General features: G+C 51.9%; 5 protein-coding genes across 5 annotated transcripts; 3 read left to right on the plus strand and 2 right to left on the minus strand.

Moving 5' to 3' along the window:
• Positions 1–1,195: 1,195 nt before the first annotated feature.
• On the minus strand, positions 1,196–2,125 carry N7446_004620 (uncharacterized protein; the record flags this gene model as incomplete). Its single annotated transcript, XM_058513369.1, has 1 exon — positions 1,196–2,125. One exon carries the CDS (start codon positions 2,123–2,125, stop codon positions 1,196–1,198), a length of 930 nt encoding a protein of 309 aa, XP_058374698.1.
• Positions 2,126–2,743: 618 nt separating this feature from the next.
• Positions 2,744–3,938, plus strand: N7446_004621 (uncharacterized protein). Its single transcript, XM_058513370.1, has 2 exons — positions 2,744–2,874; positions 2,947–3,938. The coding sequence occupies exons 1-2, from the start codon at positions 2,804–2,806 to the stop codon at positions 3,737–3,739; spliced, it is 864 nt and encodes a 287-aa protein (XP_058374699.1). The 5' UTR covers positions 2,744–2,803; the 3' UTR covers positions 3,740–3,938.
• Positions 3,939–4,201: 263 nt separating this feature from the next.
• Positions 4,202–6,873, plus strand: N7446_004622 (translation initiation factor 2A). Its single transcript, XM_058513371.1, has 4 exons — positions 4,202–4,581; positions 4,660–4,729; positions 4,788–4,859; positions 4,915–6,873. Exons 1-4 carry the CDS (start codon positions 4,557–4,559, stop codon positions 6,695–6,697), a joined length of 1,950 nt encoding a protein of 649 aa, XP_058374700.1. The 5' UTR covers positions 4,202–4,556; the 3' UTR covers positions 6,698–6,873.
• A 1,579-nt stretch (positions 6,874–8,452) lies between these two features.
• On the minus strand, positions 8,453–10,462 carry N7446_004623 (uncharacterized protein; the record flags this gene model as incomplete). Its single annotated transcript, XM_058513372.1, has 2 exons — positions 8,453–10,336; positions 10,436–10,462. 2 exons carry the CDS (start codon positions 10,460–10,462, stop codon positions 8,453–8,455), a joined length of 1,911 nt encoding a protein of 636 aa, XP_058374701.1.
• Positions 10,463–10,847: 385 nt separating this feature from the next.
• On the plus strand, positions 10,848–17,037 carry N7446_004624 (anaphase promoting complex subunit 1; the record flags this gene model as incomplete). Its single annotated transcript, XM_058513373.1, is given in 3 exon segments — positions 10,848–12,566; positions 12,599–13,267; positions 13,279–17,037. The coding sequence occupies 3 exon segments, from the start codon at positions 10,848–10,850 to the stop codon at positions 17,035–17,037; spliced, it is 6,147 nt and encodes a 2,048-aa protein (XP_058374702.1).
• Positions 17,038–17,275: the final 238 nt, after the last annotated feature.

Genomic DNA, 17,275 nt, shown 5'->3' on the forward strand with positions numbered 1-17,275 from the left:
GCTAGAGTGGTACAGCGGGACTGTATTCTCTTGTTCTTTTCTCTTTATAGCGTGGCATAGGTGGTTGTATACATGAATGAACGATTGTATGAAGTTGGCGTATCGTTATGTCAATGTGTGACCGGTATATTGCTTGTGTTCTATATATATATATATATATATATATATTTGTTTTGTTCCTTTCTTCTTCTTCTTCTTCTTCTTCTTCTTCTTCTTCCTCATTCTTTCGTTTTCATCGATCCCAACATCGGGCCCTCCTAATATCATATCTACATCTCCCTCCTCCTTTCCATTGTTTTTACAGTCAACCGTACCCATTTAAATCCCTACATTCAGTGAATTCCTTCTGCCATGCCATCGACTGACTAAAATGGATCCCTGCCAGTAACCTTGCACGTATCATAGGATGCTTCAAGAAGACGAGAAATCACTGGTATAGGTATCCAGTGCCCTCTGTCTTGTATACCTCTTTCTTATATCCCTCTCTCTCTTTCAAGAGATGAAGAGATGACATACAAAGTGATCTGCATTGCTCTGGCTTACATGCAAAGGCATAATCATTGAAAACATGGTCTGTGGTGGGAGGGATTTTGATGGCCATCGGAAATATAGCAACATAGGCTCTCGTTACTCCCGGTTCTGATTTGTTATAACGATCTTCCCTTCCTCTCCAACTTCCAGCTGAAGATACGTGGACGATGTCCAATTGCCAAGCAGATTTCCGACAGAAATGCGCCTACGCAGCTGCGATTCGTTTCTATCAAGGCCGCAAGTAAGCATGAAGTATTGTGTTCATCGCAACATATGAGGCGAGACTTTTCCTGATCGAATTAATCCTAATTCTACAGCTGTACTTGATGGGTACAGTGCATCGACCATGATTGTGCCTCATGGTTCAGGTGTTTGTTCGCCCAGATTCCAAGGGAAAGGAAAGTCAGGTCCGTCTTGTGCTTCTGATATTATGTTGGCTCGTTATTACTTCCTACGTTGGATATAATAGATATGCTCTGATTATTTCAAATTGTTTCGATACAAAATAGATAAAATGACCAAAAGATTCAATGCATCCCTGAGAATACATCACACAGGTGGTATGCTAGAATATCAAAACAGAACTCCAAGTCATACTCCATCACCAGACTGTATATAAGTCTTTCCCATCTTGCTCATTATACTTGTGCTCCCACGCCCTCTTTCACTGGGGAAGCTCAGCAGGATACTCCTTATCATGCCGACTCGAAGAAAACCGCCTATCCCTACTCGGAAGCTCAGGATATTTCTCAAGCCCAGGACCGCTCTGCGGATGATGTGAATCAGCCGGCAACTCCGCAACAAAACTCTTCTGCTCCTGACTATATCTCGGCGGCAAGGAATACTTCGTCGACCCAGACACAGACCCCGACCGTCCCTGCTCATGCCCATACTCATACTCAACCGGCGAAGTCGGCGTCTGAGATGACCACCTAGACGACCTTCGATCCCGACCCGAATACCGCACCGAAGGCGACATCCCCAAACTCGACCGATCAGCTGGATTATAAGTCCTCAACTTCCCATCCTCCATCATAGCCTGCAAAGCACCGGCATCAAGCAACTCGGCCTTCTTAATCAACCGATCAACCAGAACCTTCGAAGCAGCCTTCAACTGATTCTTCACAAACGACATCAGCGTCAAATTACACTGGATCTCGACATCCTCGCGCAGATAGAGTCCATTCGCAGGCGCGCCCGCCGAGCGCGGTTCCCGTCCTTCTAGATCGGGTGGTTCGTCTGGCTGGTTGCCCGCGATGCGCCATTTGTTTTGGAGGTCGATGCCCATCGGTGCGTACATGTGGGTCTGTATACCCCAGGTTGTGTCGTGGAAACAGCCTTTGAAGCTTATCTTGCCTGAGCCCAGCTTTCCTAGACCAGGTAGGTATTGCACTCTTTCAATGATCTCGTACCAGGTTGAGTAGTACTCGTCTGAGGTTGCATCTCGTGGGGCTTTGATCGGGTGGTGCGAGAGGACTAGTGGGTTCAGGGTGATTATTTCGCTGTGGCTGTGTAGGATGTCCAGGGCTAGTTGGCGGGGTACGTTGGAGGGGATGGGTGTAATTTGTGTATATGCTTCTCTTTTGCGCATCATCTTGGAGAGTTTTTCTGGTTGTACAAGGGGAGTAGAGGGAAAAGTCGAAGTCATATAGCGTTGTGGCCTCGTATTCTGCTTACTTTCTGACATTAAGGTTGGGCCATCCCGCATTTACAAAGGGCTGAAGACTTCGACAGTATGTATTTGATGTGATAGGTGTGCTCAGCCGCAATATAATAAGTAGATTAAGTGGTAAGAGTCCAGAGTACGAGCAGAGGGCTGAATATTGGGTGATATGAAGTGGATCTGGGCCAGTAGCGTTGGGCCGTTATAGTTATATGGCCACTGCTTCTATTGGGTTTGAATACAAAGTTTCTTTCACTTTGGCTCTATTAGATTATTGCGTTGGACACAAGGACTGTTGCACTCATCTTCTGCTACATGTAGTAATGCGGAATGTGAGTCATTACGACCGATCTACGTAGACACATGTGTATGTATGTGCATAACAACTTATATTGAACGAGATATAAGTTAATATATAATAAACAACTAACATAGTATAACAAAGTGTGAGAATCTTATAGAAATACCCATGGATGTTTGCCCGTTTAAGGTAATATGACGTCTAGTCCAAATTTGCTTATTTCTCCCCGCAGTCTTTCCTCAACTTCTCAACTCCGAACTTCTTAACTTGTTGACCACTGGCTGATACCCAGGATCTCTTGTATTAACATGTCTACTCCTACGCTGATCAACTTGCCACCTCCCCCGTCGGACCCTGTCACCCCGTCCGATATGGGACCGTAAGACCTTCATCTCTGTTTCTATCTCAGTTGGAATTTCTGTTTGACTGACCTGGGTAATGGATTGGTTAGAGGCACTCCCAATTCTGGCACCACTTCCCTATCCGCGCTGTCCACCACAGCCATCAAGGATGGCCACCAGGGCGAACCATTTCCCCACGGCCGCCACGCGCACCAGTCCTCTGCTTCCACATCCTCCACAACAACCCTAGAAGCCGAGCGCGCAGATCGCATCTCCCGCCTAGCTGGTCTCGAGCGGGTCGCAACAGCACGTGCGGGCGGCCAGTCCAACGCGCCCACCTCATATGCACCAGGATACTTCGAAAGCCAAGCCATGAAGGAGCGAAGCACAGTTGGCAGCGCCAGCGCCACGGGGAGTATCGGCGGCCGCACAACCTGGGCGAGTGGAAGCGATGCATTTGACGCAGACAAAATGAGTGAAGATCACGACCCGGATGATGGAACCTCGAGCGTGAGCAATATCAGTGATGAGGGCAATGCCAGTCTTGTAGGATTCGGTGAGGGCGCCAACAGTACGATCAGTGGACCGACCTCTCGTCCTGCCGGATTGAACCGCTTGTCCTCTGGAGGTCCTGGGGCGCGTCCGACTTCGATGAGCAGCACTGTTAGCCGGCCCAACCCTCTTGCCTCTTACCTTCAGCAGCAACAGTATCATGCTGGCGAAAGCTCGATGAGGTCCCCTTCTCCTGCTGGATCGAGTACCCCCGAGCCTATGAATGAGGATGCTCGTATGGTGAATGGTATGACGTTTGATCCCGATGTGATTGATACTACTGCCAGAACCCCGCGTCTGGCTACTCCATCTGCGCACAGCAATGGATTTGGCTCACCAGGCCGGGACTAGAATGGGTGTCTCCAAGGTTGTTAGATCAAGAAATTACGAATGGCGTTTTTGCTTTCTTTGGGCTCTGCTTTCAGGTACCAATGGCAATGTATGTAATTCTACAGGGATCCCTGAGAAGGTCGGTGGATATGACTGACGTGTAGGAGAGGAGTATTGACTTTAATGCAAGCTATTTATCTCTATGGACTCTACTCTGTGGCCTGTGGCGGTGCTATATTGAGCACATGACTGGGTTATTCCCCTCTTTATGTAGGATAAATATGGCCACCTGTCTTTTAAAGGGACACGAGTAGAGGGAATCAAATTGTCTATAACATACAATAAGATCGCATAAATAACCACTAGTTAAGCCCAACTCAAGCCAAGTCAAACCGTAGTTGGTGATGTCCCTGTATAGCAGATGACGGCATGCCGCCGAGCCACATCGCGACACCCGAATTTTCGTTTTCACTCTTCAACCTCCCAACCGTCAAACCACTACCCTCCCTCTTCTTCGCCTCCGACCTTTCATTGCTGGCATTGACTTGTCTAGCACTGACCGACTGAAGACCCAAGTCTTTTGTTCCGCCAAACCCCGCCAATTGAGTCTCTTCTTGATTCCAACCTCTTTCGCCCAACTACGTTACTTTCTCGAAGTTTCGCTTCGCTTTGTCCGACTCCCCTTCTTACATTGGGACTCTTTGTCGCGACAAGTGGTTATTTTGGTCCCAGAGTATTGGACGGATTTTCTTTCTCGACTTGTGGGATACGCAATCGAGAGGCATAAACTTTCTGAAGTACTTTTGTTGGTGGTTTTATTTGAACCGTTGAAGTCAAGATGGCAGCTCCTACGCAGCTTGCTTGTGGGTTTCCCCGATCGTTAAATCTCGGCTCGAGTAGATCGATGCGAATGTTGATGGATGGACGCTGATTGTCTACAGACCGCACGCTCAAGGGCATTGGTATCATGGATGCCGCCCCTGTTTATGAGCCTCTGCCCGGGTTTGTGAGGTAGGAATTGATTCTGAATGAAGAGGGAACACCAAGCTGATTTGTGCGCTTCTGTCAGACCTGAGGGCAACCTCCGCTGTAGCGCCTACTCGCCGTGTGGCCGGTACTACGCATGGGCATCGCCCGAGAAGTAAGCTGATCTTCTATTTCTCCGGTTACTCTTATACTAATGTTGTTGCCTGCAGGGTCTCCATTGTCGACGCCTCCGTTGGTCACATCGTCGGAACCATCGCCGCCGAGAACGTGTTCGAGCTGGGCTTCTCGCCGCTCGGTACCTACGTGATCACCTGGCAGCGCACGTCCAAGGACGAGAACGGAGACGCCGTGAAGAACCTGAAGGTGTGGCGTGCCATTGAGAACGGAGATGAGCATGCGGTCGTGGGCAGTTTTGTGCAAAAGTCGCAGACTGGATGGAACTTGCAGTACACCGCCGATGAGAAACTCTGCGCCCGCACTGTGACCAACGAGGTCCAGTTCTACCAGAGCGAGAATTTGTCAACTGTCTGGAACAAGCTGCGCGTGGAGGGTGTGACGGACTTTGCACTCTCGCCGGGTCAGACCCAGTCGATTGCGGTGTTCATTCCCGAGCGCAAGGGTCAACCCGCCGCGGTCAAGGTGTTCATTGTGCCGCAGTTCGGTGCCCCTGTGTCCCAGAAGAACTTCTTCAAAGGTGACAAGGTCCAATTGAAGTGGAACTCTTCTGGAACCACCCTGATCGTGCTCGCACAGACTGAGGTCGACCGCACTGGCAAGAGTTATTATGGCGAGACAACTCTGTACTTGCTCAGCGCTAGCGGTGCATTCGACTCGCGTATTGATCTTGATAAGGAGGGTCCTATTCACGATGTCAGCTGGAACCCCAACTCGAAGGAATTCGGTGTTGTGTACGGTTACATGCCTGCTAAGACCACTATCTTCAACATGCGCGGTGTGGCCACCCACAACTTCCCCCTCGCACCCCGCAACACCATCCAGTTCTCGCCGCATGGCCGTTTCGTTCTGGTTGCCGGTTTCGGTAACTTGGCAGGACAAATGGATCTCTATGATATGAACAAGAACTACCACAAGATTACCACCGTCGAGGCCTCCAACGCCAGTGTTTGCGCCTGGTCCCCCGACGGACAATACATTCTGACCGCGACGACAAGCCCTCGTCTGCGCGTCGACAACGGCGTGCGTATCTGGCACGTCAGCGGTGGCCTTATGTACAACGAAGATATGACGGAGCTGTACGATGTCACCTGGCGGCCACAGAGCATCTCCCAGCACCCGCTGGGCGACCCCCTCACCAAGCTCCCTGTTCCCCACTCCTCTGCCACTGCCTACATGGGCACCCGCAAGGCCCCAGTCAAGCCTGCTGGCGCCTACCGTCCCCCCGGTGCCCGCGGCCAGCTGACCCCTCTCGCCTTCAAGCGTGAAGACGAGGGTGGTGCTGCCTTTGTCCGCGATGGCGTTCCCGGCGCCAGCATGAACGGCTTCGGCAAGCCTCGCCGCCGTGAGGTTCCCGGTGCCGAGCCCGCCGAGGAATACCTTCCTCCTGGAGCCGCACCGGGTGGCGGTGTTGCTCTGCCCACCGAGAACTTGTCCAAGTCTGCCGCCAAGAACAAGAAGAAGCGCGAAGCTGCCAAGAAGGCCAAGGAGGAGGGAACCGATAACGCTCCCCCTGCCAACGCCCCAACTGGCCCTAGCCCAGACCGCAACCGCAACCGTGCCGGCAAGAACGGTGTCGTTAACGGTAACGGTGCTGCCAAGTCTACTCCTCCCCCTGCTGCCGCTCCTCCTGCCCCTGCTGAGGATCCTTCCGCCCAGGATAAGAAGATCCGTGGTCTGTTGAAGAAGATACGGGCTATCGACGAGCTTAAGATGCGCCTTGCTGGCGGCGAAAAGCTCGAAGATACACAGATGAAGAAGATCCAGACCGAGGATGCGGTCCGGAAGGATCTCGAGGCTGTTGGATACAATGGTTGAAGTTGAAGCCGAAGGTGTAGTTGCATTGATGTTGAAGATGTAGAGGGATGATGCGATGGATGATGACGCAAATGGCACCTGCATAGCTGGCCATGGATATACTTAGATCGATCTGCATGTATGCATCCACTATAGGAGCTGTTCAAATTGACATCAATACCATTATCGATATCTCATCCATATACGGTCTATCAATAAGCTTTTGTAACATGTTGGCAGATCCAACGTTTACGTATATACTTCCTCTGTCTAACTTACAATATCCATCTCACCCAGACCCAGAAAACTCATCCTGAACACAACCCCCTTCTCCAACCCCTGCCTCTCCCAATTAGCCCTCCACCACCAAACCCCCATCTCACCATGCCGGGAAACATCCTCCGAGCAGACATTCTCATGCCAAGGCTTCATACCAAAAATACAATGCACAGCCTTCACCTCCCCATCCCCCATATCCAATCATGCACACCCTCCATGTGCAACGACTTCAACGCATTATAAATATACGGCAGCGCAACCCACCGCCCAGCAAAAAACTTCAGATAGGAGCTCCCAGTCTGGGGAACCATACCGCTCTATCCGCGCCGTATCTTGTAGTCCTGTAGTTGTCTGGGCGTAGATCTTGTTTGACGGCGTTAGGACCAAGACGCTGCTGTCGAGCATTCCCACGCCTGAGCCTGGTGGGAGGTGCGGTTGAGTGGGGTGTTTCTGGTGTGTGGTGTTGAGTTGTATAGGCGCAGTTTGCGGGGATCCTGTGGGAGCATGTTAGTATATATGGAGACATATATAGAGAGGTAATCGTGAGAGACTAGAGTATCATGCTAAGTATCAGGATCATGATCCTTCGTGATAGAATTACAAGCACAAGCACGCGCAGCCGCGGAAACCCATCTCGCTTGGCCTTCTCCATTGCCATTTTCAAGGACTTTTCTGTCATCCAACGGCATCGCATCTCCACAAGCTCGTCCATATTCCTTCGCACGGGAATGTCCCCATCGAGCAGAACGATCTGCTCATACTCCTCCTGCGAGAAGACGATGAGTTTATTCCATGTTTCTGCAAAAGCGTGGGTCTGCCGCGTACTTGCGTGTTATGGATGGTGTTACGGAGGGGACATGTTGTGCTGGAATTCCGCGTGCTTTGAGGAATTTTAGGCCTGAGGCTGGGAAGATTGTGGAGTAGAAGGCTATAAAGGGGTAATTGTTCCTTGGGCCGGTTTGGTGGTATTGGTGGTCGTATTGGTGGTGATGCTGGGGTTTGGGTTACCAATGCGGCTCTTCTGGTATGACGGAGTATAGATGCATGGATTTTAGTGAAGTCAATTCATTGCTAGCTATTGGAATGTCCCATTATGCCCAACTCCCTCACTCCCAACATTGGCCATTCTCTACTCCGCCCACTGCGGCCACCGATGTAACAATCGTCAAGAGACAGATCGGCATCCGCAGCAGAACAGAGACAAGAACAGAGCTCCAACGTTAGATGTGAGGATTGCGACGAAAGTCACAATATCAAGGGCTCGTGCGTAGCACATTTGTGTTTGCAATGGTCATCGATATATCGCATCCGATACAGAGCTTATTCACATCCGAAGATGGAATTTCAAGGCATTGATCTCGCCTTGCGCTCCACCTTACAGCGCGAATGGTCTACTAGAGAGAAATAATGTGAGTAGGAGAGAAAGACAGACCAGAAAGCACTGGAATAGAATGGAAATGGGTATTAGTATCATCTACGGCAAATCCGATGGCCGTTTCAATCGAAAACACGAGTCCGCTTGATCGGGCTGCCCATGCGCAGAGACGCCGCTCCGTTGGCCATGCCATTCAATAGTCGGCCCATTCCTTCCACATCCAATTCACCACGTCGGAGCATGAGTTGATCGGTTTCTGGGCTTGCTATCTGCTTCACTGAAAGTTGGCTCGGTTCGTCAGATTCGATCAATGCCGGGGCGAGGATCATGAGTTGGTGCTCTGCTGCCACGAGGACATCGAAGACTTGTCGCTGTGCTTGGCGAGAACGGCGGACAGGTGCTGGTAGATGGCCAATCGCTTGGAAGTTCTGGCCCATCAGGTTCACATCTTGGAACGGAGACACTCGGCAGCGGTTTGAGGCATCGAAGGTACCCTTGGCTTGGACGGCGTTCCGCCATAGAGACAGCAGACTTGGGATGACAGCACTCTGGCGGCCATGACGGAGCAGAATCGATTCGTCGGGGAGTGCATCCTGCGTTGAGTTGGTTTGCAAAACGGAGATCTGGCCGCGGTGGGATGGGCTGGCTGCAGTCGACGATCCCTTCAACAGGCCATCTTCACGAACACGTCTTGTGGATGGTGTCATAGGCGCAAATCGGGATCGCTGCTCTGCTTCAGACTGGTTGTTGGAAAGCGGCGTCACAATACGGCCACTGACTGCGTAGGCAGTCAATGAGCCGCCGGTGACACCTTGAATGCTTGTCTGGCGGTGCAGCGGGCCCTTGGCAGCACCAGGACCAGCGCCTTCAATATCCCAGACGCCCCATTCGCCATCCTCTAGAAGGACCATGACGGCCCTACCACCCAGCACCCAATCAGCATCAATGATTGTCTTTCGTCGGGGCAGTCCAATGGGACCCTGCTCAAAGCCGGGGTACAGGCTAATCAGCCACCGACCTTCCATGTCGGTAGTTTCATAGTCTTCCTGAGGAATGGATGCCCGTCGCGCAGTCTTAGAGGCCTTCTTCACGGAGAAACAAGAGTAAACCTTGACACATCCGCTGTGGAATGCAACAAGCAGGGTCGAATGGCGGGGGGATGGCCATGGTGAAGGGTTAAAGGTGATCGTTTGTGCAGGTGCTGGCAGGAGTCGTCGCTGAGAAACGATGTCTTCCTCCAGGAAGCGATAGGAGGCTGATCTCGATGAATCCTCTCGGATTGGGATCCGGTGCAACAACAGTGCGCCGGACCCTTCTGCAGAATGCGTGGCCACAAGGAGATCCCATTTTCCATGATTGCCGAACCGGCCCCGCGATTTGCGTGGGCTTTCCTCCTCGTTCTCCTGACAGGTGAAGGTCAGAGACACTCCTCGGGGAGTATCTTGATGAGTAGTGGCACCAGTGACCGTGAGACTCCGAATGCGCCAGCTCGCAGGGTCGGTCTGTGTAGGGTGAGGAGGCGCAAGCGGCAAAGTCACAACTCGTGTTGAAAAGTCAGAGCAAACTGCAGATACAACAATTGTGTTTCTCAAAATAGGCGGGAAGGCGTCAAGGGGTGAGCGCAATTCTTCGGGGAGGACCTGAGGAACCGCCACATCCAGAACTCGGCTTCCAAGGGGAATATCAATCTGTCGTAGAATCTCTTCGTACGGAGCAGCAGGATCGACCTCGGTCTCCTCCAGACTGAAATCGTAGCTGGGCTCTACTTGTGTTGGTTGTTCAGGCTCTTCCTCATCAGAATCAATGATCATTACTGAGTCGTCCACATTGTTTTCTGCGCGCCTCGGCTTCTCGGTAGGCGCTGGTGCTTTCGACTCTGCAAAACGTCTTCCTCCTCTCCAGACAACCTTCAATCCGGTGTCGTAACCGTAAACAATGATAGAGGAGCCATTAGGAGCTCGGAGGGGTAGCCCTTGGCTGAGTGAACGCGATGAGGGAGGCGATAGCTAAAAGTTTGCAGACACAGAATCAGCATCAATTCAAGTATTGCGAGTAGACCGCAATCAACCCTACCTTATCTGTAGGCCATCTTCTCTGGGCCGAACCAGAGGGGTGGTTGGGAATGAGGGCATCGTGGGAATTGCGATGCTGTCGAGCTGTTCAGAGCTTCCAGGTTCAAGCACAGGCGCCAAAGGGCACCGTAAGGATAACAGACAACCCAAAGATCGATGAGTAGAATCTCAATTCCTAAACAAGCCTTGAGCGGAGATCGATAGACGAGTAGGGAAAAAAGTGTAGCGAGGGGAGGTGTTGACGGAAGTTGTTTTGGGCGGCGAGAAAGTCGATCCAATCCGCGTTCCAGCGCGTTTCCAACTTCGACATTCAACAACCATGTCCTGTGGCCGGCGCACCGTTACTTAAGCTACATGGACGAAATGACCAATTCAACGGTTTGGACCAGAGAACTGTTTGTGACGGCGCATTGCAACTGCTACACCGGCTGCTAATCAGCCCACCATGGCATCCGTTCGATCTCTCGGCCTCCACGAGCCTTCGGCTGTATCCTATCTTGTCGCAGAGGGTATCCTCCCTCCTGATCCTTCGGAAGACCACTACAAATGGACGATATGCGTCGACGAAAGCGGGTTGACCGGTCCGGTGGACGATGATCTGGTATGGACGAAGCATTGCGTTGTATGGTCCCGCGCAGGGATGGTGAAGCGAGTCTTTCGAATGGACCCTGAGAAAGAAGAGATCCGACATGCTCTCTTCACACAGTTTGCGGCCGCCAACATCAAGCGCTCTGGAAACACACCTACGAGACCACCCATCACCGAGAGATCTACAAAACAAAGCCAGCCAAATGGGAAACAGTCGATGTTTGAAATCCAAGGCTCGACATTGGATCTACACGGAGATGCACGAGTGGCAGCGATCGCTCCTCAGAAATCTAGTGAGAGCCTCTCCAGAGCTCTGGTGGTGGTCCTGAAATCGCAAGCGCATATCTTCTTTGTCGCGGGCAACAGCCATACAATTCCTCTGCCCTTCGAGGTGGAATCTGTCTTCGCAACTCCTCGCGGTCTTCTTCTCCAGAGGAAGATTCCATCACCCACCGAAGGACGCGAGCAGCCAACCGCGCCTCCCAATTCCTTCATGACCAGCTCGCTATTCGACCCGGGTGCTTCACAATCATTTGGCATGCAACCACCTTCCAGCAAAGGCAGGCGTCCTTCGATAAAGCTCTCTGCTCCAAGCTCTTGGATGCCTAATTCCAGCCCGAGCAACGACCTACCTCGAGTCTTCTCTCTCATCGATCCTCATTCAGAGATGGGCCTTGTTGTGACAGCGCAGAGCTCTCGTTGGCTCCAAAGTAGTGTTAACAGCACCAGAAGACGGCCATCCGGGCTTGAGGTGCTGGATCCCTTAGATGAGATTGTATACATCTCTCCAAAAGACGAGCTTCTGGGCACAAGCAGAGGCCCAACCAACGGCCCATTGATCCTAGTGGTGACCCTCAATACTACTACAGGCATCTATACAATTTGGACTGCACGCTACAAAGATGATGAATCTGGTGGTTCGATAAAAGACAAAGCCAGACGGGAGACAGGCGGCACTCGGTCAGTGAGGCGGAGCTCACATTTCGGCATGGCAACTGGCACAACAACACCCGCTGCTCGCACTGCAGGTAGAGAGAGCTTTGGAGCTTGGACCGAAAAGAGTCAGCAAACTGAACCCCAGCAACATGAAGACGATCTCGCTTCAAGAGTTGCGCAGGACTTTGGAGATGTCGGTGTGCCCCTGAAGACATCCAGACGTGTCAGCTCCTTGCTCGCCCGAACGGATCTTGCAACCAGTCAGGACCGCATGACGTTTTCAGAGCTGGCCACTGGAAGTCAGTCTAGCGCCGTACCTCATGGTCATGGTAGTTTCCGCCAGTCTATAGGAGGAGCAAGCACACGTGGAAGCTTTGGTTTCAACCCGCGAGGCTCTCTTCCCCCTGGAACAGGATCTGTCTATAGCACTGCAGGCAGCTTTGTGGATGCACCGGTGGATAGGCTCCTCGAAGAACTTAATAACGATGCGCTATCAGAAGGCTTTGAGAACATTGCCCTTCGTGAATCGGCATCTGGACTTCCAGAGGAGCTCCTATTGAACAAGGTCGAGAGCTTCCCGTCAAAATTCTCTGGAACCTTCCAAAAGTCCACACCAGAGCCGGCATCCCGTCGGTTGAAGGTCTCTACTTTAGCTTCCACTGACTATGGAAGCGCACAAAGGGAAGCACTGCTTCTGTTGCCATATTCATTATGGACCAAGAGACACGAAACATGACCATTGTGAACCTCAAAGCGGATCGAGTCTCTGTCTCCAAGAGCCGGAAGAAGAAGAACAAGTCCGACCAGAGCCCATTGCTTGTCCATGCGGTCAAGGTTAAGCATGTGCCAAATATCTCAGATGCTTGCAAGATCTCCGATGGAGACATCTCACGAATACTTTCACTCAGCGAGACAGAAAACGGCCACCGCGAGCTATCCTTGCAGACCCTATGGGGTAGCCCGACAAAGATCGAGGTTCCCATACCGCTACAGCTGTATGAGCCTCATGGGATCTCTGCCAACAAACTCGAGGCACGCCCAAGAGAAAGCGGCGTTAACCGAGTTATGGCTGACCCCGATCTCGTCTTCACCAAGTTTGATCATGTGTGCTCTCGAGGCAAGATTGACTTGGTGGACACTGACAAGCAACGACACAGACTCCAAATACGAATGGAGCCCCGCAATAATCTGGTGAAGAAGATAATTAGGGTCTGCAAGTTTGCCCTGCGTGACTCCGACAGAGCAGGTGATGGCATCATGGTCGCCTGGTGGGAAGTCATCAAGTGGCTTCGGGGTAAAGAGGACATTGAAAATGACCTCGAGTGGACAGCTATGACTGTTGTGCTATTCAGCTTAGCAGTTCCATTCGTCACGCCCCCAAAACCCCAACACCCAAGCGAACACGCCGCAAGAAGGGCTTGCTAAGGTCGAGTAGTGGCGGCCATCTTGATCTCGAAAGCTGGGAGACCATGCTGGACCTGGAGTCTGGCTCATCAGGTGTTGTAGCGCCCTGGATGATGGACAGCTCCTGGGGATGGATTGTTGAACAAGATGCAATCGAGGATCTCGCAACAACGTCGCGTACACCCAAAGTTGACCAGCCCAATGCGAGCCGATCCACCTACCGCAACAATTCGTACTTGCTTCGATGCATCTCTCTCAGCCGTGAATTCCTTCAAACTCCCCAAGGCGTCAGGGCTGCCGGCAACGAAGGTTATCTCCCTATTTCGGAACTCTTCTCTGAAAACACAAGATGCACCGCTTTATGCAGTGTCGTTGTGGCCTTGCATTTGCTCCGTGAAGAACAGAAACTTTCAACCTGTGATTCGGAAGAGTCCCGGAGACCATTGGGTCTGCTTGCTCCTGTTCTCGCACAACTGGGCGGCTGGCTGGGCTGGGACTCTTGGAAATGGACCGAGGATGCCTACTTCGGTAACGAAATGGCCAGTATGGAGCGCTGGCAATTTGAGGATACTAAAATTTCCGCACTTAATGTGCCTCGAGAACCTTTCTCTCCTCCATCTATCTTTGCTTTCCTCATGGACGCCGCTCACAAAAACCCGACGCCATTTGTCACACTCCTTGATATTGTGACTGCGTCCGAGCGAAGTCCTAGAAAGGGCCGCATGTGGCGTGAATGTTTCAGCCTCACACCAAGGACATTGGCGCTGAATGGCTTCTTCACCGAAGTTCATGATGTATCAACGCCCTTGGAAAAGATTAAACTATTGCAACGTTGGGGATTCACCAAGAGTGTCATTGACAGCTTCCCCGAAGGTGTCAGTGCACCGTTATACGAAGCAGTAATGCAATGCCAGATCGAAGCCTCCACCTCCTGGAACGCATCGCTTCTGGAATTAATTGACCGGGAGGACCTCTACATGTCGATGAATCCCGCTCAAACCACTTCATTACCAGCACCACAGCAACATGTACCGTCTCATGACGCTGTACGAGACTTCCATTATATCAGCAGTGCGGCGTTGGACATCGATGCCATCAACGCCTTTGAGGCCTCCGCGGAGGCGGATCGATTCTCTGTGACAAGATTGATATTCAAAGAGGATAAGCGGTTCCTAGAAGCAGCCAGACTCCTTAACCAATCTAAAGCTCCCGTGGCAGAGTGCATACCCGAGCCAGATTGGAGCGATGCTGATCTTCTCGAAGCGCAAAAGGAGATTGTGCAGCTGGTGACTGTCCGCACTCTTTCTACTCCTGCGGGCCGTGGAATGCTTTCCTTCAGTGGACGGCTTCCATTATTGACCGAGAAACTGCCGATTCCGTCCTTTTCGCTACAGTGTGTCATGAAGCCATCTAATGTGACAGTCAGTGCCGAAAGATCTGCATTTTCAGAAGAGAAAGTTTGTTGGGCATTCTTCCACAATGGTGTCTCCACCGGCCTGGCAATTTCCAAGGCGTCCAAGGGAATCGACACTTCATGGATCTTGTTCAACAAGCCACAGGAACTTACCAATCGCCATGCCGGCTTCTTGTTGGCCCTGGGTCTGAATGGACATCTCAAGTCACTAGCCAAGTGGGTTGCTTTCAAGTACCTCACCCCCAAGCATACCATGACCTCTATTGGTCTCTTGCTCGGACTTTCTGCATCGTATATCGGTACAATGGATACCCTCATCACACGCCTGCTCTCGGTACATGTGACACGAATGCTCCCAATGGGGGCAGCTGAGCTGAACCTTTCGCCTTTGACTCAAACTGCCGGAATTATGGGTATTGGTATGCTCTACTGTGGCTCTCAGCATCGTCGCATGAGCGAGGTTATGCTTTCTGAAATTGAAAATAGTGAGTATGACGAGCAAGCTGCTACCCAAGAAGACCTCCGTGATGAAGGATATCGCCTGGCTGCAGGATTTGCACTTGGTTTCATCAACCTTGGCAAGGGTGATGATTTGCGTGGTATGCGTGACATGCACATTGTTGAACGGCTGTTGGCAATTGCTGTGGGCACCAAGAACGTCGATATCGCCCATGTGCTTGACCGTGCCACAGCTGGCGCAACAGTTGCCTTGATGATCATCTTTATGAAGACGAACGATTCGGTTCTGGCCAAAAAAATTGATATCCCCGATACAACTGTTCGCTTCGACTACGTAAGACCAGATCTGTTCCTGTTGCGAACTCTGGCTCGGCATATTATCATGTGGGACAGCATCCAGCCCACTGCTGAGTGGATTAGTTCAAGTCTTCCTGAGGTATACCGAGGCAGACCGCGACTTGTCGATGTGCGCCGCCTGCGCAGTGAAGACATGCCTTTCTTCAATATCATTGCCGGTCTTTGCTTTGCTCTCGGTCTCCGCCATGCTGGGTCGGGACAAGCACAAGCGCGAGATCTATTGCTGTTCTATCTAGATCAGTTCATCCGCATTTCACGGCTGCCTGTGCGCAACTACGATGCCAAGCTGGCACGCAATTCTGTCCGCAACTGCCAGGATGTGGTAGCCCTAGCCGCAGCCGCAGTTATGGCTGGTACGGGTGATCTAGCTCTATTCCGACGCCTGCGCTCACTGCACGGCCGCATCGACGCCGACACACCCTATGGCAGCCACATGGCAGCACACATGGCGATAGGAGTTCTCTTCCTAGGCGGAGGCAGCTACACACTCGGTACATCCAACCGCGCCGTAGTCTCCCTCATCTGCGCATTCTACCCAATCTTCCCTACCTCCGTCCTAGACAACAAATGCCATCTCCAAGCCTTCCGCCATCTATGGGTCCTCGCCGCCGAACCCCGCTGCCTCGTTCCCCGTGATCTCGACACCCGCCGACCTATCTCCACACCAATCACCATAACCTTCAACGACGAAACAACCCGCACAATCGGCGCTCCCTGTCTCCTCCCAGACCCAAGCAGCATCTCACGCATCGAAATCCGCGGCCCAGACCACTGGCCTCTAGTCCTAGACTTCAGCCAAAACGATGCTCTCCGCGAGAAATTCCACCGTGGTGACCCATCAATCTACCTCCGCCGCAAAGCAACCTACAGCCCCTCGGGCTCCTCAACCTCCGTCTTCGCCTCTACCCTAACAGGCCTCAGCGAAACCCAAGACATTCTCCCAACCGCAACAGTAACAACCTCAAACCAAGCAAAGGGCCTGCCCCCCTCCGCCTGGCCAACCCGTGCAACCCTCCTCTCAGCAACTTCCCCCACAGCCTCACCCTCCCAATCCCCCTGGGACTGGATCTTCAACCTCCCCGCCCTCCAAGGCCTCGACATCCGCGAACGCTCCCTCGTCCTCCCATCCTCCTTCCCAATGCGCGGAGAACGAATCACCTCAGACGTCGTCTCCGCGCCACCCTGGCTACGCACTTCAGCTGTGGACGCCCGACTCGCACTGTCTCATACGGTGCGTAATATCGTGCAGTCTGCGCGTGGCCGCGGCGCTGATCCGGATGAAGTCCGTGATCACATCTGGCAGTTGCGGTTGTTGTTTGATTGGTTGGATCGCACACAGCCTGTGGAACGGGATTCGTTAGATCCTGGAATGAAGGCTGTGCAGCCGCCTTCGGGGCTTTGGTTGAGGAGGGACTTTGTTGATGATGCTAGGTGGCAGGTTTGGGGTGTGCAGATTGGGGATCGGGTTGATGAATAGAATGGGGTTTGGGCTGGGTTTGTGTAGTGATGATTATGTGTAAGACAGAGAGAGGGTCATCTTGCCCTAGAGTTATTCCCATATGCTATGTGTATTTTATATGCTTGACTGTAGGTCAAGAGAATCGGAATATGATTTCTTATGATATCAATGTTAATCAGCGTCCATTTGCCTGTCTCATATTCTTGAACTAAATCAACAAACTTAGATGTCATTTCCTCATTTCCATATCTATAGT

Source organism: Penicillium canescens (genome assembly GCF_028828765.1).
Source record: "Penicillium canescens strain IBT 15451 chromosome Unknown utg000003l_segment0_segment0, whole genome shotgun sequence".
Classification (NCBI taxonomy): domain Eukaryota; kingdom Fungi; phylum Ascomycota; class Eurotiomycetes; order Eurotiales; family Aspergillaceae; genus Penicillium; species Penicillium canescens.